This window comes from Panthera pardus, unplaced genomic scaffold, assembly GCF_024362965.1.
Source record: "Panthera pardus isolate Hobbes unplaced genomic scaffold, ASM2436296v1 HiC_scaffold_10, whole genome shotgun sequence".
NCBI lineage: Eukaryota > Metazoa > Chordata > Mammalia > Carnivora > Felidae > Panthera > Panthera pardus.
This window is the reverse complement of record NW_026526655.1, coordinates 79,460,420-79,484,412: the sequence shown is the minus strand read 5'-3', so window position 1 is coordinate 79,484,412 and position 23,993 is coordinate 79,460,420. Positions and strand designations below refer to the sequence as shown.

The following is a 23,993-nucleotide window of genomic DNA, read 5'->3' as shown; positions in this document are numbered from 1 at the left end:
CTGTAGTCCCATAACTTTTGAAACCACGCTGGAGAGGGGCCAGAAGGAATCCCCGGCAGTACTCCGGGGCTTCTCCCGCTGCTGTGTCTGTCCCGCGCTCAGTGGAATCTGGACCGTCCTTTCTGCGCCCCCACTCGTGGGACTCTTCACCACGCCACACCTGTTCCCCCCACCAGCCCAGGGCCAGTCGCGCGGCGGCCAGGTGCACAGGGCACGGGTTGAAAAGCGCTCGGTCCCTGTCAACCTAGCTGACCTTGCACAAGCCATTCGGACTTGTCTGGCACCTAGGGGGACACGAGTAATCTACATACATGGCTTCAAAGTCAAAGACAGCAGGAAGAAGAAAGGCAAATGGCTGGCAAATACAAAGAAGCTCGGTTCCACTACTAAGTAAAGAAATACAAATTGAAATTATAATGAGATCCCTTGTTTCCACCATGAGGTTGGTAACAATTAAAAAGTGCAGTAATACCCAGTGTTGGCCAGAGTGTGAGGAAGAATCCATACTAGTGCAAACATTGACAGGTGCAAACATTTCTAAGGGTTTTGGCCCCTTTCAAAATGTAAAGTGAAAAGTGTGAAAATGCACATATCCTTACACTTAGCAGTTGCACTTTAAGAAATGAAGTTACAGTGCACAAGTGGAAGTCTTCATCTCCTTATGAAGGCTCCCACATCACATAAAATTTATATTAAATACATTTCTGTGCTTTTCTCCTGTTAATCTGGCTTTGTCAGTTTAATTTCCAGATCCAGCCAAGGACTCTAGGAGGGTTGTTTCCTCCCCTAAAGTGCCAAACAATCCTTGAGGAAGCCTGACTCCAAATGTGGCCAAAATAATTCTAGCAGCTTATTACTGAAACTGCATCCAAAAAAATATTTTAATCCTTTACAGCCCCAGTTATGGGGCCTCCCGTCTCCTGTACTTTTCTCTGAATCATAGCTTAAGTAAAATCAAATTAGTTGACACTCTCCTGGATATTTTTGTGATACCAAAAAACAAAAACAAAACCCATTATCGATAGTTCACTTCTATCTTGTTAATTATCTAATTTCAAAAGATGTAGCATACATTGTGAAGATTTCTAAAAATAGCATAAAAAGAAAGCCACTTTTAAAGGAGTAGTACTCTGGGGCGCCTGGGTGGCTCAGTCGGTTAAGCGGCCGACTTCGGCTCAGGTCATGATCTCGCGGTCTGTGAGTTCAAGCCCCGCGTGGGGCTCTGTGCTGACAGCTCAGAGCCTGGAGCCTGTTTCCGATTCTGTGTCTCCCTCTCTCTGACCCTCCCCTGTTCATGCTCTGTCTCTCTCTGTCTCAAAAATAAATAAACGTTAAAAAAAAAATTAAAAAAAATAAAATAAAATAAAGGAGTAGTACTCAATGCTGAAAGGGGAGCAACAAAATAGTCCTTATTACATTTTTAATAAAATATAGACCAATGCCTGCCTTTTTTGAAAGGCAGTGTGATTGTATGTGATTGTATCCATACACATCATGATCCTTAAAAGAATTTGTATCCTTCACCCTATGAACCTAGTAATTATCACCTTGAAATAGGATCAGAACTGCAGAAAAAGATTTATATTAAAAGATATAAAAGGATGTATACACATCATAGCACATATACATGTAAAAAACTAGAAGCAATCTTAATATCCTACAATAGGGAAATAGTAACCCTAGAAATAGGGTATCTTCACAAAATAAAATGTGATATATGGTTGGGAAAAAAAATTGGAAAGGAGGACATAAAAATGTTACCATTATGTGGGTGTGAATTTTTGACAATTTTTATTATTTTCATTATACTTTGTGTATCTTTCAAGTATGAGCATCTTTTTTTTTTCAATACCAACCAGATATCATTAATGCCATTTTTGGCTTTCTGCCTTCCAAGCATATGATAGGATTGTACATCCAAGCTCCTTTACGGTTGGGTGGGGCCATATACCTAGTTCTGGTTGAGAATGAAAGGGTCATTCTGGACCAAGAATTTAATTACCACTTCAAGACCCTTCACAGCTCTTTTCCTCTGGCATGATATTCATCAATAAAGATGGTGGCTGCCATTAGCTTGGGTCCCTGAGTGTTTACGATGAGCATTCTTTTTGTTGACCCATCATGGACATGTAGCATAAGCAAGGAGTAAAATTTTGTGTTTTGGTCTCTGAAATTTAGAGATAACTTAGCACATGAGTATCATGTAATCTATCCTGATTGATACAGAATTGGTATTCTGAAGTGGAGTATTGCTTTAGCCAAAAGCGGGAGGGGGGCTGGGGGTGGGGGGACACAATCCACAACACAATCTAAAATACATGGCTTTGGTTTAGGGACAATTGGCGAATAATTAGAAAATAATTATCAGAGATTAGAAGGATGGCGATCCATATTATGTAGTGGAAAACATTTGGTAAAACTGTCACATGTGATAGCTTGGAAGGCAGATATGTACCTAATTAGCTTGTTTTTTTTGAAACAGGGTGTGAAAAACAAAATTAGTAGCATATGTCTGTTACTACTGAGTGCATTTGACAAAGGAATATAAAAAAGAAATGAGCTTAGAAAAGAATCAGCCAGTTTGAATGCCAGAATGAAAGTAAATAGAGAAAGTCCAGAAATATGGGAACTTGTAGGATTGGAAGGAAAAATACTGCTCATTTCCAAATGATAACACCTTTGAGTAACAAAGACTGATTATAACTCTGCTTTATTGGGAGGCTCAAATCAATGATCAAATCAAGCTTTGGAACTCTGAACAGATTAAGGTCCCTCAGAACAACAACAACAACAACAGCAACAAGAAACAATTAATGTTCTGAATTCAATAACCCTTTCAACTAGACAAACTAGCTAAGGGAAAAGAAACTAAAAGTGGCCTGATACCTACAATTAAGTAAAGATAGGGAGAGAAAAGAACAGGGAAGAAAGTGGAGAATTACAGCAACTGTAAGAAGTCTAGAAAAAGCTGCCAGTGTGGCTGTTAGCACAGGTAAGCTCACCCAAAAAGTAGATAAGAAGCCTACCAAGTTTTTGAACTGTACCAGCCAACTAGCCACCAGCCAGAGTAAAGAGACTATAATGGTTCAAAACTTTAAAAACGTTGGTCCCAAACATTGATCACATTGATCACAGTGTAAACAGTAAGCAAGCTTTTCAGCTTCCAAGAAGGATATATTCTATATATGGTAAAGGAGAATAATGGAAAAAGAAGAATGTCCAGCAACTATGAGGACAATGAGCAAGAGAAGAATTTCCAGAGTGGAATCATGGCCTAATCAAAATTCCACACCCAGGGTGTATGGAGTATATATCTACTCAGGGAGATGGCAGAATGGCTTTGGCCTAGAGGCCACTATATGTCTCCTATTGATCTCTTTCTCCAAATGAGAGAGTTTTTTGCAATTATCTTGTTCCAGTTCCACTACTGAATACTGGGGGGGGGGGGGTCTCTGGATAAAGAGGAGTAACATTCAGACTTGTTATAAAAACTACCACACACCGCCTAGAGTTCATGCACTTTTGAGTTTGATCCTATGACTTAGGGCAACTTTTTGGTGTGAGTGCATTTTGTGTATGAAGAAGAGTGATCTAAATATTGATGATCAGGGGCGCCTGAGTGGCTCAGTTGGTTGGGCATCCTACTTCAGCTCGGGTCATGATCGTGCAGTTCGCAAGTTCGAGACCCGTGTTGGGCTCTGTGCTGACCGCTCAGAGCCTGAAGCCTACTTCGGATTCTGTGTCTCCCTATCTCTCAGCCCCTCCCCTGTTCATGCAATGTCTCTGTCTCTGTCTGTCTGTCTGTCTCTCTCAAAATAAACATTGAAAAAAACTATAAGCAAACAAACAAAACAACAAATATTGATGATCACTAGGACAGGAAAAACTATATTCATTGATATTTTGGCTCAACTATATCTGGTTCTCCTCATTTTTACAAGATACAATTTTCTAGTTCTATTCTGTTTCAGTGAGGTCGTATGACTATTTCTGGCCAATGAGATGTGAGACAAAATGACATCAGCACTTCTAAATTACCACATTTAATTGCTGGTGCAAGACTCTGCAGACTTCATTTTTCTCCACCTCCATGATTTGGGAAGCGTGTCTTGAGATGGGGCCTTAAGTGATTAGGACAAAAAGACTCCCCCTACCAACCTCTGTTGAACTTTCAACATGAATGAGAATTAAACTTTTGTTTCATTAGGCCTCAGAGATTTGGGAGGTTGTTAATACAACATAACCTAAGCTATCCTGACTGATAAATCTACAAAGGGCAAGAAGGATTCATGATTTCACATAATTATCTTTCCTGACTTATATGCTGACAGTGTCTTTTCATACATTAAGTAGAGCTGTCTCTTCCTAGACAATCTAAGGCTTCCTAACTTAATACACAAGAGTCGATATCTTTTGGCAAATTCTCAAAGGAAACTTTCTTCCTGTAAAATCTCTAAAACTCTAAAAATAGACAGGAGAGCCAATGGTTGATTTTTGAGATCTGGGCAGATTACACAAGGGTGGAACTGGTGAAAGGAGCCCAAGTCTGATTTTCTATGGTAAGTAACATTTATCAAAAACATTTATCAAAAAATTGTGAATATTTAGAATTGAATGAAATTATCTATTTTGCTGCTGAAAAAATGCTCCCAAAAGAAACAAAAGTGACTATTCCAAACCTTGCCTTAAATATTAGGAAAACATTCTTTCTGATCGTCTGTCTGCGACAGGCTAAAAATCATACCTTTTGTGCCAATCAAAATTAAATAAGGTTCTTCAAATTTTTCTCAATATTTTGAGCTTGAAATAAGCTTACTATTCCCAAAGAACAACTGATATATGAGACATTTTTCCCCTAAAACAGTGAATATGAAGATTTATTATAAATTTCCAGTTTTTAGGCACCATCTCTCATTCTAAAGAGAAATGTGAAAGCAATGAGATCTTCTTTTAAGTCCATTTACTTTGAGAGAGAAGGAGAGAGAGTGCAACCAGAGGAGAGGCAGAAAGAGAGAGACAGCATCCCAAGCAGGCTCCACACTGTCAGCACGGAGCCCGATTCAGGGCTCAAACTCACAAACCATGAGATGATGACCTGAGCTGAAATCAGGAGTCAGATGCTTAACTGGCTCAGCCACCCAGGTGCCCCTTTCCTTTATTTTAGATGGCAGGCAGCATGAGTTAAGTTTAGGCATAGAATCTTTTTCTAAAGCTTTTTATTTCTGCCAACATTTTAATATAAACTTACTTCTGCCATTGGCTCCTTATGAAACATACCATATTAGGATAAAAGCTGTTCACACGTTCTTTACCAAAAAGAATTTTACCTTCTCTGAATAGAAACCTTGCATTTTACTGTTTAGTTTCTACAACTTAAAAACAATGGGATGCTAAGGAACTGGGTCTCTCTCAAACTCAAAGGCATGTGCTTTCATCTTCAGGCACTCCCCTGCATCCAGCATGATAAGTGAGGAGTCCCTAGCTTTGCATTTACCTCTCCCTTTATTCTAAGGATGTCATTCCCTTAAGCTTATTCTTCCCCTTACAAGTGTAAAGGAAAGACAATTATGGCCTTTACAAGTTCTATTTGACGAAGGTGTCTTGGAAAGAATCAGGGGACCCTTGACACTCTGGGAGAAGAAAATGTTAAATAAAAAGACCACACTCAGCTCTGAAAAATATCTTTGGGGCTCTGGAGTAAAATGCTATACAATGGGAAAGAGGGAAATGATCACCCTTGAAGTTCCTTGAAATTCAAAGTCTACAGAAATCACAAACAGCTGAATATAACAGTTCTTTGGGAAATGTTGAGCGAAGTCTGCATGTTGGTGGACCTGGGGCCAAAAGAGAATTGGCCCACATGCCCACGACAGAATGAGCCAACATAGCAGGGGGACAACTGCATCACTTATGATTGATTTCAATGGACATGGCACCTGTCCACAACATTTATGAACAAACAAAACTTTTTAATACAGTACATTTACTGCACTTGTAAGCATGCAGCAGAGTTTGAAACAAGAATTCAAAAACATGGAAATATATTTTTGTATCTAAGAATAAATGGACACTTAAGAATTCAAGTTTTCATTTTTTAAAGGAAAGGGATATTCATTTTTGTCACACATGGACAGTGTTTTGGGCTCAGAAGCTCTAATATTCATCTAATTCCATGCCTCTATTCTTCAAAGTATGCTATGCAAGCCTGACCTAGAGAACATTTGACCACTTCTACTTCTCCACCTCCATTCGTCTCCCGTTGAAAGTAAATGTTAACTAAATCCTCTAAGATTTCTTCATCCATCATCTGAAGATCTTCCATTCCAGTGAGAAGCACTGTCCTCCTAGATATTCCTGAAAATGCCTAAAAGGAAAATACAAAAGATAAATAGAAACTTTTCTAAGACATTTGAATTGCAAAACTTTATAAGCTCTGCTTAATACTTCAGATCTTATCTTAGAAGAGACAAGGAGCCTCAGAATGACTTTTCAAGCAACAGAATATCTAAGTCGGATCTGAGTTTCAGAAAGATAACTCAGGCAGCATTATGACAAATGGAGGAAAGAAGGGCATCCCTATGGACAGAAGGACCATAGTGACAGAAGTAGTCAGAGGTGGAAGTAACAAGACTGAATGACCAAATGAATGTTGGAGGTGAAGCAAAATGAGGAATTAAGCATGAGCTGTAGCTTTCAGGTTGGTGGACTATGTAAGACTGTGGTGCCATTTAGTACCTAAGTAGGAACAGAAAAAAGGAGGTCGGGGTACAGATAATGAGTTCAGAGAAAATGAGCAGGAAGAATCATTTTTAATGCCCAATGACAGTAGACACATGAAAGATATGTAGCTATGTCTCCATATACAAAAATATTATGTCATTACCTGAGTACTTTCAGTTTTTAAAAAGAGTGTAATAAATTAAATAAGGTATAATTTCACACTAAAATATTTTTTAAAAAAGACACACTTATTTTGCACCAAGCAGATCTGAAGAAACTATTTTGATATTGCTCACTAATAAGTCTCAAACAGTAACAGACACAACTTCTTTATTTCTTGTGAGGTGGGGTTAAGCAATAAGTTCTCAAAATGAAGGAAAGAGATGACTTTACCTGAAAATTTTTCAAGTCTGTTTCTATGTATGGAGAAACAATAACTCTATAGTAGTTTTGATTTATACAAAGCGGATATTCTTTCTTTTTCAAAATCTTGTCAGCAACTAGAAGTAAATTTAAAAAAAATTATTTTCTTTTTAATATCATAAACATTTTTAACCAAAGTTAAAACTTTCTTCAAATGCAACATCACAGTAAATAGTGAATTTAGTGATTACATTTTTAAAAATTCTACAAAAAATTCAACAGTCCACTTTAAAGACTTGGCGGTACATAATTTTGGAAAATATAAGACCAAACAATAATGGGGTTTAAATAGATCTTCTGTCTTGAACTATCCACTGCAATCAGTCAATGCAGAAGTTTGTGATGTCCTCAGACAGATCTACTTTGAGCTCCATAAAATGCAATAACCATATGCAAAAAGTAGCCCACCCATCCTAACAAGACTGTGAGTTTCCCAGTTTCTCAAGAAGTATAATTGAAAACTATGATTACTGTATATAGGGGCGCCTAGGTGGCTCCCCTAGATTAAGCATCCAACACTTGATTTAGGCTCAGATCATGATCTCACAGTTCATGAGTTTGAGCCCTGTGGGGGATTTTCTCTCTTTCCCTCTCTGTCCCTCACCTGCTTGTACACACTCACTCTCTCTCTCTCAAAATAGAAGAAACTTTAAAAAAAAAGAATACTGTATATATACATTTTATAATATACATGTATACACACATATATAATTACTATATTACTACAATACATAAAATTTTATATAAAATTACTTAGTTGTCCTATAACTAATACATGATATTTTTCAGTAAGCTGATATAATGATGTTAACCAAGGGAGGGGAGGGATTTGATCGTTATCTAGAAACTGAAGGCAAATAACAAAAATTCATCAGTTTTCTCCAGCACAAAGAATAATCAGATTTATTTTGAGCAGCATTTTTCTCCTGGAGGGGAAAAAAATAATGTTTCAGATTGCATCAAGTTTAACAGAAACAGTACTTAAGAATATCGTATCACTATGTATGCTTTTTCGCCTCTCACCAGTCCATGTTGGATGGGCAATATGGTGCAGTGGTTAAGAGGGCAGGCCCCTGCTGGCAAGGATGTGGAGAAATTGAAACCCTGGTACAGTGCTGGTAAGAATATAAAACGGTAGAGCCACTGTGCAAAATAGTATGTCATCTCAAAACATTAAACATAGAATCACCATATGATCCAGGATTTCCAGAAAGATCTAGAAAGCCACTCAAGTAACCATAACTAAATAGTAGGAGAAAGGCAAGTTTAAGGAAATGTCTCCAGTTTTACTAAGTTAATGCTCTTCTTTTTTTTTTTTAATTTTATTTTTTTAAGTAAATCTCTACACTCAACAGGGGGCTCGATCCCACAACCCCAAGATCAAGAGTTGTACATTCCACCAACTGAGCGAGACAGGAGCCCCTGCTCTTTATTATCAAGTTTCTTTAAAAAGCATGTATTACTTTGTTATGAAATAAACAATCAACCAATGTTTTTGTTAAATTGTATACCTGGCTTTCTTTTACATATGCCAACCCAGGAGAAACCCTAAGAACTGGATTAACTAGAGCAAGATATTTTTACATTGATAATCAGTTGAACATATTAACAAAAGCAGCTGCTGTAGAATTGTGTATTTTTTTTTAATGTTTAGTTTTTGAGAGAGAGAGACCGCGTGCATGAGAGAGGGGCAGAGAGAGAGGGAGACACAGAATCTGAAGCAGGTTCCAGGCTCCATGGCGTCAGCCCAGAGCCACATGCAGAGCTCGAACCCACGAACTGTGAGATCATGACCTGAGCCGAAGTCGGATGCTTAACCAACTGAGCCGCCCAGGCATCCCAAATTGTATATTTTTAATCATAAGAATGTAAAGCCCCCTGAGATGATTTGGTAAAAACTCCATTTCTACCTAAAAAGGGAACAGATGTCTCACTGTTCTTTCCATTCATGCCTTGCCTTCCCTGGAATCTACTCCCTCCAACTAAGAGACCGTTGTCTATCTTAATAGGTGGGATAGGAAGTGATAGTTTACACATGTGTTTCTAAATTTCTCTGCCACATACTCACTATAACTTGGGGTTCATTATTTACCCTCCCTAGGACTCAGTTTCCACATCAATAAAATGGGTACGACACCTGTCTCCAGAATTGTGCTATGGATAAGAGGAGACACATGTATAGAACACCTGGCTCTTTGCCTGGCATGTGCTGAGAATGCACAAAGTTGATGTGCTTGAAATATTATTCTCAGTAGCATTCACAGAAATCATTATCAGGACTCCACCATTTTAAAAGGTTTTTTAAAAATCTATTATTATTCTACTTAATAAATTCCAAATAGAAGAAGTAGCAAAGGAATACTTTCAGAAATGGCAGAACATAGAGGCGCCTGGGTGGCTCAGTCGGTTAAGTGTCCAACTTGGGTTCAGGTCATGATCTCGCGGTCCATGGGACTGAGCCCCACATCGGGCTCTGTGCTGACAGCTCAGAGCCTGGAGCCTGCCTCAGATTCTGTGTCTTCATCCCTCTCTCTACCCCTCCCCCACTCATGCTCTGTCTCTCTCCATCTCTCAAAAAATGAATAAACGTTTAAAAACATTTTTTTAAAGAAATGGCAAACATAAATATAAATGGTAGAGTATTTTTTAACTTCCTACATGTGTGAATACCTCCAGTTTCCAAAAATGTAATCACAGCACTCCGGGACTGCTTATCATACTGCACGCATAGCACTTCTCCACCTCCGTTTCGGGACTTAGAAAAGCTCAGTTCTAGCTTGTCTCTCATCTGATCTTCAGGCAATTCATCAGGAATTTCAGTAACGTTGATCTTCACCTTAGACACTTCTACATGAACCTGGGAAATCGTTTCATATTCAGAAATATGGATGAGAAAAGTGCTCACATCTAACAGAATTCTAAAAAGCTTTAATCAACATGTTACCTGGAATCTGACTCCCGAATTTAATGGAACTGGCTTGGCCATAACCTCCACATCTACATCCTCTATCTGCACATGATGTTTCCCCATTCTGATGACATTTTGGGCAACTGAAAAATAATTTGGGAGTATTAATTTCCAATGTTTCAATAAATTTTTTCACTTCTGGTTAAGAACAAATTATCCTAAATATTTAAAATTTTCTTGAATTCTAAAGGATCTAGGGGCGACTGGGTGGCTCAGTCAGTTGAATGTTCGACTTTGGCTCAGGTCATGATCTCGCAGTGCACGAGTTTGAGCCCGGCATCAGGCTCAGTGCTAACAGCTCGGAGCCTGGAGCCTGTTTCAGATTCTGTGTCTCCCTCTCTCTTTGCCCCTCCCCCGTTCATGCTCTGTCTCTCTTTCTCTCGACAATAAATAAGACATTTTTTAAAAATTAAAATAAAATAAAATAAAATAAAATAAAATAAAATAAAATAAAGGATTTAATTTTTTTTTTAATTTTCTTAGGGCTTCTAAGTGATAATGGTCTTGCCACCAAAGCAACAAATAAATATATTAACGTCAAAATATCAAAATACATCAGCAAAAATGACAAAACTTACAGTTATAAGATGAAGGAGTACCAGGGATGCCATGTACAACATGGTGACTACAGCCAACACTGCCGTGCAGTATACAGGAAAGGGGTTAAGAGAGTAGAGCCTAAGTGTTCTCATGACAAGCAAAAAAAAATCCTTTTTCCTTTTTTTTTTTTTTGTTGTAGCTATAGGAATTCTTTTCATTGCACATAAACGAGAAGATGGATGTTGGCTGCACCTACTGTGGTCATCATTTCACAACACATGTAGATCAATGCATCATGCTGTACACCTTAAACTTACATAGTGATATGTATCAATTATTTCTCAGTAAAACTGGAAACAAGTGATAGTGTAGAAATTCTCATCAGGGTGCCTGGGTGGCTCGGTCGGTTGGGCTTCCGACTTCGGCTCAGGTCATGATCTTACAGTCCGTGAGTTCGAGCCCCGCATCAGGCTCTGTGCTGACAGCTCGGAGCCTGGAGCCTGTTTCAGATTCTGTGTCTCCCTCTCTCTCTGCCCCTCCCCTGCTCATGCTCTGTCTCTCTCTGTCTCAAAAATAAATAAAAACATTAAAAAAAATAAATAAAAATTAAAAAAAAAAAGAAATTCTCATGAAGTTCTAGATTCAGCTCTTAAGAGATAAGCCTGGTGATTCTTTAGAAATTCATATATTATTTCAGCACAGCCACACACCCTTCCTCTCCACGGTTCACAGAATGACCAGAGAATTTCCTTAGTGCATTAAGGCACAGCCAGAAACTTCTTCCACGTTAAGTAAGCTGGAAAAACTTTTGTGTCAGTGTCATTCTGACAATCTTATTTATCATTTGTCACTTCTCTTTAATATACCAAAAACCAAAGAAATAAATTCTCATTTTTGTCTTTCTTAAGGTTTACATATTAAAGACCACATGGGCTTGAATATCAAAGTGCAAATCTTTTTTTTTTTTTTTGCCATATTTAATGAAGAATGTTACTTTTGCTAAAATGCCCTGGAGATCATTCATTAAAAAGATGATAGCTTATACCAATCACAAAACTATCAAATCTAATTTATTTGTGCAAATGGGAGAGGCTCAGTAATATAATTATGCCAAAAATTAAAACTCCAGACAGCAACTATAGTTCAGTTTAAAATGCATGTGGGTGTGTATTTATTTTTAATTATGTGATATGAGAGTTTGTAACACCTCAACTGTTAATACAGAGCTGTTTAACCTAATTTGTCACAAAGATAAGAGATGCCCACTCCCAGTCCTATAAATCTCACATGTGTTTGTGACAACCGAACAGCATACGCACCACAGATGAAGGAAGAGAGAAACAGGCTAAAAGGCAGGGCGTTGTCTTGTGGGAATTCACACTCATTGTACTGAGATATGACTGGATAACTTGAATTACAACTTACGTTCTTGTTAGTGGCAACAGGCAACAATAACAGAAAAAGTCAATGAAGTAACAGTTAGATGATGTTCTTTCCCTTCCACACCCCCCCGCCCCGACCCAAACTCCAACATCTGGTGATCTGACGCAGCTGAAAGGGACCACTTGCTTTTCAGCTTTTGTGACTCTGACTATCAAAAGCCAACTTCTGTTTAATTGTGTATGAGCCCAAAGTTGTCCCAGGGGAGCAAGACCTCAGAGCTGGGCCAAGAGTGGAAACAGCGATGCAGCTGTTTCTGAAGAGAACCCTATTCCCAGCATTCCCAGGTAATTCCTGCACAGAATCCCTGCCTCCCAAATCCTCGCTTTTGATTATATCCCCATCACCATTGCCGACTGCCAACACAGGGCTCTTGGCATCCTCATCTGTAGAAGCAGACCAAGGGTGGACCCATGGTGAACGAACAGTATGTGCCTATGCTAACCTGCTAGAATGTCTTTCCTTTTAACATTTATTTGCAGACTATGGTGATGGACCAGGTGTACGGAGACACAAGTTATAACCATAGATTCTCAGAACCTGAGCACCGGAAGGGCTTAAGACCATCTGGCCCCACTCCATAATGTGACAAATACAAGAACGAAGGCCCAGCATAGTGGCCTGCTCCGAGGACTGCTGGTCTAGGAGAAAGGACATGGGTCCTCAGGGTTTGGCTCTCAGCTTTGCAATTTTTAACTGTATGAACCTTGAGCGAGTTCTTTATCTTTCCTTATCTGGAAAATTCCCAACAAGTAGCAATAATGACAGCTAACATTTATGAAGTGTTTATTATGTGTCAGATACCATGCGAAGTATTTTACCAACATTTCTCATTTAATACTCAACGCAAATCCCATGAGATAGGTACTACCACTGCCATAAAAATCTGAGATTTAGGAAGAACCCAACTAAAATCACACTTCTAGAAATGGGAAAATCTGGCATACAAAGCCAGATTCTCCTCACTAAGGAGAATAGAGTCCTACACCATGGCAGACTTAGCAAACATCAGGTCCCATTCCTAAACCTCAGACTCTTGCACTCTTTCCATTCACCGGTCATGTGCCCTTAGGTAAGTCACTTAAACACCTGAGAATCTGTTTTCTTGGTTATAAGATGCAAAGAGTAATTCTCCTATCATATTGCTTTCACAGAGTCAAGTAAGTATAAAATGAGATGTCTTTAAGAACTTTGAGAACCATGTAGAGCTCTACTACCTTAAAATATTATTACTAGTTAAAAGTGGGGGGAGCTTCTGGGGGTTTAGTTGGATGGGTGTCCTACCCTTGATTTCAGCCCCTACCCTGAGTCAGGTCATAATCCCAGGGTCGTGGGATCGAGCCCTGCATCAGGCTCCTCACTGAGCATAGAGCCTACTTGGAATTCTCTCTCCCTCTGCACCCCCCCCCTCTATCTCTCTCTCTCTCTCAAAAAAAAAAAAGTATTACTAGTAGTATTTGGAGGTAGCAGATGGGAGTAAAAACACTAGTGTTGGACATCACAACACCTTGAGTCCCAGAGTCATGTTCTGAACAAATGATCATACTCAACGCTCTTTTTTTTAATTTTTTTTAACATTTATTTATTTATTTTTGAGAGACAGAGAGAGACAGAGCACAAGCGGGGGATGGGCAGAGAGAGAAGGAGACACAGAATCCAAAGCAGGCTCCAGGCTCTGAGCTGTCAGCACAGAGCCTGACATGGGGCTCGAACTCACAAACCGCGACATCATGACCTGAGCTGAAGTCGAACGCCCAACCGACTGAGCCACCCAGGCGCCCCACTCAACACTCTTAATGTCTCAGTTTTCTCATCAAAAAATGGGGACAATCCTACCTGCCCCAAGGTGTTACTATGAGATGAGATGAAATGACAAATATTAAAATTATAAAGCAATAGCCAAATATCTATGAAAGCTCTTTGAAAGTGCCTGTGCTTTCCAAAAGTAACATGATCGAATTTTTGAACATTACTCATACCTTCTTCTTTTTCAAAGGTGATAAGGGCTTGTCCTTTCTGTAGCTCATAAAGAACTTGCGAGCTCACTTGAAATGAACAGGAGACATTTAAAAACTGGCTGTCATTCTCAGGATTCTCTAAAGATGTGAATTTCATCTCTGTTTCAGGAATATCCTCTTTAATCTAATTTAAACAGAAATGTTTGATTAAAATGAAGACAAGAAATAACTTAAGCCCTTCTTGTGATAATGTGATTTGATCATCCAATAATTCATTCTCCACTGATTTCAGAACCCCACAGAATGCTAAGTGTGGTCTTAGTGAATATCTTTAGTAATTACTTCTTCCCAGATGCTGATCCTTTAATATTATTTCCCAGATGAAATTATAAGTATATAATCTCTCATTTTACCTAATCAATGTTTAAACTAGCCAATATTGGATGGTGTTCGATTCTAAAGTCTATATCATTCCTGTAGATAAGTACCTTTTAAACAACTATACCAATAATAGGGTATCCTACAAGGGAATCATAAGACAATATGTTTATTCTCATTGCAAAGTGTTATAAATCAGAGTTGCATATATACTAAGTTTATTTTAATAGCAAACCCAGATAATTTCATCCAAAAAGAAAGCCTCCCAAATTATATGATTTAATAATTGTCAAATTTAAATTCCCCCTTCCCCAACACCTGCCCATCAACTTTTAAAAAAAAAAATTTTTTAACGTTTATTTATTTTTGAGAGAGACAGAGCTTGAGTAGGGGAGGGGCAGAGAGAGAGGGAGACACAGAATCCGAAGCAGGCTCCAGACTCTGAGCTGTCAGCACAGAGCCCGACGCGGGGATTGAACTCACGGACCGTGAGATCATGACCTGAGCTGAAGTCGGACTGTGCCCATCAACTTTTTAACCATTACCAAACTTAGATTTATAAAAATGTGAAGGGACACTATCAACAAGATTCATAATCTGAAGGATAAAGTTAAGTGGTTATACTTATCTGTTTAAAATCATTGGGATTAACAGACATATACAACTATACATAAATGCACGAATGAATCTGTTGTTTGCATTTCTATTTCCCATGATTATTTTACATGCTGAAAGAAAATTTGTGTGTTATTGCAAAGGGGTTAGAAATATTCAATGAGGGGCGCCTGGGTGGCTTGGTCGGTTAAGCGTCCGACTTCGGCTCAGGTCATGATCTCGCGGCTGTGAGTTCGAGCCCCGCGTCGGGCGCTGTGCTGACAGCTCAGAGCCTGGAGCCTGTTTCAGATTCTGTGTCTCCCTCTCTCTCTGCCCCTCCCCTGTTCATGCTCTGTCTCTCTCTGTCTCAAAAATAAATAAACGTTAAAAAAAAAAATTTTTTTTAAAGAAATATTCAATGAGTTATTTGACCTAATTTCACATTTGTTCTATATCTTCACATGTAACTTCAGTAGAATCTCTGATTTCCATAAGTCCAGTTTCAAAACAATTGGCAGTGTCTGAGAATAGGCGGAGTGTTTCCCAATAATGTGGAAATACCCAATATACCTTGAAAAGTCGAGAGCTTTCTGGAATGAAAGTGCCTGATTCTGGTCTTGGGCACACTTGGCCAGGAGCAACGCATGCATGCTCTCTGGACCATAGTTTCAGTCCTCTGTAAACTGTATCAGCTGAGCTGGCTGGGTTCCCAAGATCCTTTGAGTGACAGGACTGGCTGATTTCATCTCCAGTCTGAGAAGTAACTACAATTGTAACAGTGTCCCATAAGTCCCATAAACATGGGGAACTCCACTTCCTGATATTCAATATCCTATCCCCCATTTCAGAAACAAAATATGACAATGCTTTATGCATTTTAACTGTTTAAAGGAACAGTATGAGTTGTCATGGAGAAAAAGGAGTGAAAGTTATGTCTAATTCAAATACAGGAAAATTTAGGAGAGGATTTAAATGGTGAAGATATATGTCCAATTTTTTTAAACTGTGAAATCCATTTAAGTTACTTGCATGAAGAGAACAATAAAGGCACTTAGTGAGAAGACGAAGAATTTGATCCCAAAGTGATTGATAATAACCGTTTTGTTTTGTTTTGCATTACCATATACATAAATAAAAATTTAAAAACATACACATAAATATAAAAAAATGTATTATCAGAAACGTACAGTCAGATGAAATTTTACAAAACGATCACACACATGTGACCAGCACCCAGATCAATAAACAGAACATGACCAACACCCAGAAACCCTCTTGGGTTCTCTTCCAGTTCCTACCTGCCTCCAAGGGCAACCAGGATGCTAACTTTTAACATCCTGCTGTTATGCGTTATTTAAATGGAAGCATATGGGGGCACCTGAGTGGCTTAGTGGGTTAAGCACCTGACTTCAGCTAAGGTCATGATCTCGCAGTTCATGCGTTTGAGCCCCACGTCAGGCTCTATGCTGACAGCTCCGAGTCTGGAGCCTGCTTTGGATTCTGTGTCTCCCTCTCTCTCTGCCCCTCCCCCACTTGTGCTCTGTCTCTTTTCTCTCACAAATGAATAAACGTTAAAAAAATGTTTTAATTAATAAAAATAAAAATAAATGGAAGCACTTGGTATATCCTCTTTTACGTTTTTTGGCTCAACATTGTGTTTATGAAATCCATCCATGTGGCTGCATATAGCTGTGATCTGTTCATTCTCATTGCTGTATGGTATTCCATTGTGTGAATACACCCCAAATTAATAATTCAGTCTAGTGGGGAGGGACAGTTGAGTTGTTGTCAGTTTGGGGCTATTACAAACAATGGTGCCATCAATGTTTACAGTGTTTTAAAAGTGAATTCTGTGTAACTAAATTGTTTTTTTGGAAAAATGGTGTCCGTTAAGAATGTGATATACAAAATAAAGAGGTACCTGGGAGTTTATGGTGGACTCTTGTAACTCGGCCTCAAGCCTTTGGATCTCCTCCTTTAACTGAGTATTCTCCTTTGCAATTTTATCAATTAATCTCTAAAAAATATCAAACAGCACCAAAAAATTAAACAGCTCCTGACTTCATTTTTCTAAACAAATTAAAGAAGCTAAATTTCTATCATCTTGATAAAGGCAAAGAAAGACATCATCATTATCACCTAATAATTCTCCTACCACTGACAAGTAGTATTATCTCCATCATGCAAACAAGGAAACTACCTTTCACACTAGACCAAGGTCACAGACATTTTTATAGTGGGGCAAGGATTGAGACCCAGACCTGAATCTCATTTCAGTGTAACTCCTTGCCTGGCTATTTGTGACAACAATATGACTTTTAAATTGCACTATAATTGTGGACATATGTTACTCAAAGGCAATTTAAAAAATTTTTGCTATGATTCCCACAGTACAGCTGCCTTGACATGCCACACATATGGCCCTGGGTAAGTGGCTTAAGCTACCTGAACCCCCATCCCCTCATGGGTCTCATCAGATAATTGCTAAGAAAGCTCTTAACTTCTGGGTGCAAATCAAAAAAAGGAGGAAGGGAGTGAAAGAAAACAGCTAATGTTGTAAGCCTTGTAAGAGAAAGAACAGAAATACGATTCTTTTTGTAAGGTTTGAATAATGGAAATAAAATTTTTGAAAAAAATTCAAAGTAATGTTGGACAAAAACATACAAAACATGCCTCACTGCAAAACTAATAGATATAAATTAATTTTTAATAGTACCCAGTAATTTTTACCTCTCTTTGTTCATCTTTCATAAATTCTTCCTCTAACCAAAGCTCCTCGTGAACTTGGCTTTTGTTATTTCCACTGTCTGCCATGATTCCTAATTATTACAAAAAAGTAAATATTTTAAAAATCATACATATACACAAATTCAAGAAGAAATAACTTTTATCCTTTTACAGAAGAAGAAATGTATTTTTGTTATATTTTTTCCCTATCATCAAAGTTTTTATTATCATGTGGCTTATATTTGAACAATGCCTACATTTCAAATAACTTTCATACCTATACAGACATAAAAGGGGTCTAGAAATCCTTTGCTTTTCAACACAATGATAGAAAATAACAGGGGTGCCTGGGTGGCTCAGTCAGTTAAGCATCTGAATCTTGATTTTTGGCTCAGGTCATGATTTCATGGTAGTAGGCCGAGCTCTGCATCAGGCTCTATGCTCACAGCTCTCTCTACCTCTCTCTCTGCTCCTCCCCTGCTCATGTGTGTGCTCAATCTCTCTCTCTCTCTTTAAAAAACAAATAAATAAATTTAAAAGAAAAAAACACAAGTCTAAAATTTTCTGAAAAAGGAAAGAAAATAACAGGTATTAATATTCCTTTGAGGTTCACATCTTAATCATAACATGGTGCCCCATATTAAAAGATTACTATTTTGGTCTTTTCAAAGATTTTGATTTATCTAATTCTTCCTATTGTACTCCCCAAATGTAAATGGAGTAGAAAGGCCCCAAACACCCTTCCTCTGCATGTACGGAAATTCTTATCAGAATTTTCACAAATCCTCCCCTGTCCAGACACCTGAATAGGAAAAAAATTACATCTTTACTTCTTTTTTTTTTTCTTAACATTTATTTATTTTTTGAGAGACAGAGAGAGACAGAGCACGAACAGGGGAGGGGCAGAGACAGAGGGAGACACAGAATCTGAAGCAGACTCCAGACTCTGAGCTGTCAGCACAGAGCCCGATGCGGGACTCAAACTCACGAACCGTGAGATCATGACCTGAGCTAAAGTTGGTCACTTAACTGACTTAGCCACCCAGGTGCCCCAAAAATTACAACTTTACTTCTAACAACCTCTCACTGAAACATCTCTCTTCAGATATGAACATAAGGCAACAAGCCACACAGTATTTGCAGCACCTGGACAAAAGTCACCAAGAGGACACAAATATTTTCATAAAATATTGTAACTGTTGCAGAAGTCCTGAAATATGTTTGTGTTTAACCTTGTTTCAAAATGATGGCAGCTATTAAACTCATTACTAGGTATTGTGATATGCTGTAATATATTGATGTATATTACTATATCAAAAATTTGCTTTTTTAAATATTTTGATAATCATATTTCAATATAATTGGTTTCCTTTGTAATTGTCTATATATTATTTTATACATTAAAAAAAAATTTAAAGGCCTATAGGCTTTATCAGACTGGCAAGGAATCCATGGCACAAAAAAAATAAACATTCGCCTGCATATGAATTTACCAGATGTAAGTCCCAGATCAAAATTGAGACAAGGAATAATATAACAACTATTTTTATTGCTTTAAAAACATATTAAAAACCAGTTTGTGATATAATATAATCCTCTAAAAATTCAAGAGCTAAATTCTCACTACTCCTGTAGAAGAAACAGGAAAAATATTTATCCCTCCTTAAAAATAAAACAGAAGATTGGGGGGCCTAGGTGGCCCAGTCAGTTGGCCATCTAACTCTTGGTATCAGCTCAAATCATAATCTCATGGTTCGTGAGTTTGAGCCTCACATCGGGCTCTGCCCTAACAGGGAGCCTGCCACAGATTCTCTTTCCCTCTCTCTTTGCCCCTCCCCTGCTCCTGCTCCCTCCCTCTCAAAATAAATAAAAAAACATTTTAAAATTAATTAATTAGGGGCACCTGGGTGGATCAGTCGGTTAAGCTTCCGACTTTGGTTCAGGTCATGATCTTGCGGTTTGTGAGTTCGAGCCCACATCAGGCTCTGTGCTGACAGCTCAGAGCCTGGATCCTGCTTCAGATTCTGTGTCTCCCTCTCTCTCTGTCCCTCCCCTGCTCATGCTCTGTCTCTCTCTGTCTCTCAATAATAAATAAATGTTAAAATTTTTTTAAAAAATTAAAATTAATTAATTAAATAAAATAGAAGACTGGCAAAAAAAAATAGTGTGAACACTAGCAGTTTCCAAAAACAGAGGGAATCACGTAGCACCTGGATCTTGGTTTCTAATCTATTCTCCAATAAACAGAACCAGGGCTCCTTGGAACAATGGCTGATTCTACCTATGGGACAAGAAATATACAAGATAAGCCTGGAGCTTCCAATGGTCAAACATACATAAAGGGGGTTTTTCAAGTAAGTAAATATACAAAAGATAAAAGGAGCCAGGTTTTTCATTGCCAGGGAAGGTAATTATAAATATAGAAAGAAAACTAGAATGAATGCTATGGATTAGAAATGGAGATATCAGTGTAATCTCATGATATCCATAGGCAGAATGACAGAAAGATACATACATGCTGTACATATCTATCTGTATATATACACCTAGCTCTGTCTGCTGAGAGGGCCTGGAAGAAAAGACAATAGCAATGAGTACACCTAGCCCCCAGAATTTGGTTTCTGATACCATCCTCCACTACAAGGAACCAAGGATTTTCAGAGAAATGGTTGATACCAGGACTGGGACAGGAAAAATACAAAATAAGCACCTAATGTTGCCAGAAAGCAAGGAAGTGCTCAAAGAATGATGAGGGCATGTCGAAAAGACATGAAACCCAGCTTGAGGAGGTTCTCACTGGCCAAATCTGGGACTAAATAAAGCATAAAAATAAATAATGACACTGAGTATCATTATGAATTAAGCATAAAAAAAGTCCACTGAGTAAATTAAAAATCTATGAGTCCATACCAACATACATACATACATAAATTGAAATTTTGGTAAGAAAAAGACCATCCAGTTAGTTTCAAAATACTTCCACACAACTGGGGCACCTGGGTGTCTCAGTCGGTTAAGTGTCCGACTTCAGCTCATGATCTCACGGTTCGTGAGTTCAGGCCCCGCGTCAGGCTCTGTGCTGACAGCTCAGAGCCTGGAGCCTGCTTAAGATTCTGTCTCCCTCTCTCTCTGCCTCTCTCTCTCTCTCTCTCTCTCTCTCTCTCTCTGTCAATAATAAATAAAGGTTAAAAAAATTAAAAAAATACTTCCATACAACATATTAATTTCAAAGGGTAAAAAGTAGCTTTACATTGAAGAAGCCGGGCAGATGCCACCATAATAAAATAAACAAAGTAAATAATGAAATAAGCCAAAATCATCTGCCATCTGATAGGGTGCACTTAGAACACAGCATGACTTCTATGATATTCCTGCCAAAGATACATAATCTGAATCTCAGTATGAGGAAACATTAGATAAACTGGCCTGTTCTCTCCAAAAGTGTTAAGCTCATGAAAGCCAGTGAAAGGCTGAGAAACTCTTCCAGACAGAAGGAGACTAAAGGGACATCACAACTAAATGCAGTACATGACTCTGAATTGGGCCTTTTTGCTACTCAGGATATTATTAGTACAACTGTCAAAATGTGAATGGGATCCAAGGATTTGATGGCAGTAATGTATCAATATTAATTTGATTTTGATGACTGAATTTTAGTTATGTAGAGAATATGTTTTGTGTAGGAAATATATATTCAAGAATTCCAGAGCAACGGGTCTTGAAGTTAAAATCTTATTCTCAAATAATTCAGGAAAAAGGAAAGTTGTTTGTATTGTACTTGCAACTTTTCTGTAAGTATGAGATGGTTTCAAAATATATTAGTAGCTCCCTATTGCACCAACTACAGAATCCTTTTAATGAGACTCAACAGTCATCTGAGGTCTTACACAATCTAACCAAAACTTACTTTCTAGTCTTATTCAGACAACTTCTACACTAAGCACCCTAACCATAATGAACACTTGAAGGTCCCTCTTTTCCCTCCTGTCCCTCAATATGTCATATACTTCCTCTCCTCTCAACCTTAATGAAATTCTACTGTTCTTCAAGGTCCATCCCAAATTTCCCCCAAGTTTTTAAAGCCTTTTGATTCCCCTAAAGGACATTACTTCTCCCTCTTTTATCTCTTTTGGAGAGCTTTAATTATTTGTGTGCCTGTGTCATTTTCCATGACTAGATGGTTATGACCTTGAGGCCAAGGACCATGTCCACTCCTCCTTGCATCCACTCAGAGCACAATATAAGAATACACACTGACAACTGTGGTATCTTAACTATTATTTGTTCTGCTCAGGACATTCCATACATGTGAAGTTCTCTTATTACATTTCCGGAAAGCAGAAATGGCAACATTATTTGTCTGATTGCTTTTTTTTAAATCAATATTTTTAAGAGTTTGTAATAAAGACTCTCAACATATTTAACTCATATAAATGGTCTACTACATAATATTCCCAGAACTTTTTTTGGTATATTTAGTGTCTGGATACTTCCCCTTTTTGCTTAGTGGGATGTACAGTAATAGGCTTCCTTTTATACCATCAAATAGTAGGCAAAATAATGACCCTCTCAAAGTTGCCCATGCCTAATCCCCAGAATCTATGAATATGTCAGATTACAATTAAGGTTGTAGATTGAATCAAGGTCACTAATCAGACGACTTTAAAATATGAAAATCATTCTGGATTATCCATGGGGCCAATATAATCATGAGGGCCCTTAAAAGTAAAGAGGAAAACCAAAGAGCAGAGTCAGAGTGAGATGTGACAACAGAATAATGTTCAGAGAGATGCAGTGATGCTGCCTTTAAAGATGGAGAAAGAACATCACTAAGCCAAGGAAGGAGGGCAGCATACAGAAACTGGGGGAAAAAAAAAAGAAAATAGGTTCACCCCAGAAGCCTCCAGAAAGAAAAGCAACTCTGCAGACACTTGATTTTAGCCCAATGGGATCCAGGTTGGCCTTCTAACCTACAGACTTTTTTAAAAAAAATATATATGAAATTTATTGTCAAATTGGTTTCCATACAACACCCAGTGCTCATACCAACAGGTGCCCTCTTCAATGCCCATCACCCACTTTCCCCGCCCCCCCACCCCCCATCAACCCTCAGTTTATTCTCAGTTTTTAAGAGTTTCTTATGGTTTGGCTCCCTCCCTCCCTCTTTTTTTTCCCCTCCCCCATGGTCTTCTGTTAAGTTTCTCAGGATCCACATAAGAGTGAAAACATATGGTATCTGTCTTTCTCCGTATGACTTATTTCACTTAGCACAATAACCTATAGACTTTCAAGATAATAAATTTGCGATTTTTAAGCCACTAAGTCTATGGTAATTCTTATGACAGCGAATGAAAAATCCAATGCAAATCATCACCACTCACCTACCACCTATTTTCCTAATATACTCATATCACTTTGTGCCAGGCCTGATAGAATGGAATCCTTCCATACGCCTGCCCCGCAGCAAATGACAGGAAATGAGGGGAAGGAAGAAAGGAAGTGGTTTTTAATACAATGGCGGTACACATATATAGTTTAAAAAAACAAAACAAAACAAAAAAAACTCATGCATGTTCTAGAGACAGAAAAACTGCATGTTCTCCTTTGGATCTCTTTCAAGAAAATCCTTGCATATTCCAAAAAGTGAGGCACAACTGCCAAACCCTGCACCTGACAAGGAGAGTAAATCTTAAGGAATCAAGTTCCCCTAAGAACTACATCGAGACACTCTCACAGGAACACTGAGGAAACACCAACCATTTTAAGTTTCAATTTCCCAAATTAAGCAAACCAAGAGGACGGGGTCAGAGGCCAGAGCGGGGGAGGGGATGGTGGTGAGACAGACGCGGCCCGCTTCACCCCCGCCCTGCACGCACCCTGGCGGCTGTGTCACCGTAGCGACCCCTCGGCTCACTGCCGGCCGCCGCCCCCTTTGCCGCCCCGGGACCCGCGGAACCCGTCTCCCTCCCCACCCAGGGCCTCTCTAGGAGCAGGGATGGGGGCGGGGGGGGCAGGGCGCACTCACCCGCCTCTCCGGTGGGACCCGGCTCCCAGCGAGGGCGCCCTTCCGGAAACTTCACCGGGCCGAGCGCGGAAGGAGCGTCGCCAGAAGTCCCGGGGTCGCACGCAAGGGCTGCCTTATCCCCAAATGGTCGTAGTTCGTAGTTCGGAGCAACAGCTTGGTTGCTAAAACCAAAAACAATTGCACCCCCCTCCCGCCGCCCCCCCCCCGCAAAAAAAAAAAA

General features: G+C 38.9%; 1 protein-coding gene across 5 annotated transcripts; it reads right to left on the bottom strand.

Annotated features, from left to right (window-relative positions):
• Window positions 1-208: 208 nt before the first annotated feature.
• NMI (N-myc and STAT interactor) lies at window positions 209-23,958 on the bottom strand. Of its 5 annotated transcripts, none has more exons than XM_019455948.2 (10): window positions 23,774-23,958; window positions 23,130-23,201; window positions 17,752-17,840; window positions 16,943-17,038; window positions 14,071-14,233; window positions 10,088-10,194; window positions 9,802-10,000; window positions 7,114-7,220; window positions 6,211-6,364; window positions 209-386 (listed from the first exon to the last, which is right to left on the bottom strand). In XM_019455948.2, exons 3-10 carry the CDS (start codon window positions 17,833-17,835, stop codon window positions 304-306), a joined length of 993 nt encoding a protein of 330 aa, XP_019311493.1. In that variant the 5' UTR covers window positions 17,836-17,840; window positions 23,130-23,201; window positions 23,774-23,958; the 3' UTR covers window positions 209-303. The 5 variants fall into 5 exon arrangements, with proteins under 5 accessions (XP_019311493.1, XP_019311486.1, XP_053764884.1 ...); XM_019455941.2 differs by having other exon boundaries at window positions 23,134-23,201; XM_053908909.1 differs by lacking the exon at window positions 23,130-23,201 and having other exon boundaries at window positions 23,774-23,957.
• Between the last annotated feature and the right edge of the window lie 35 nt (window positions 23,959-23,993).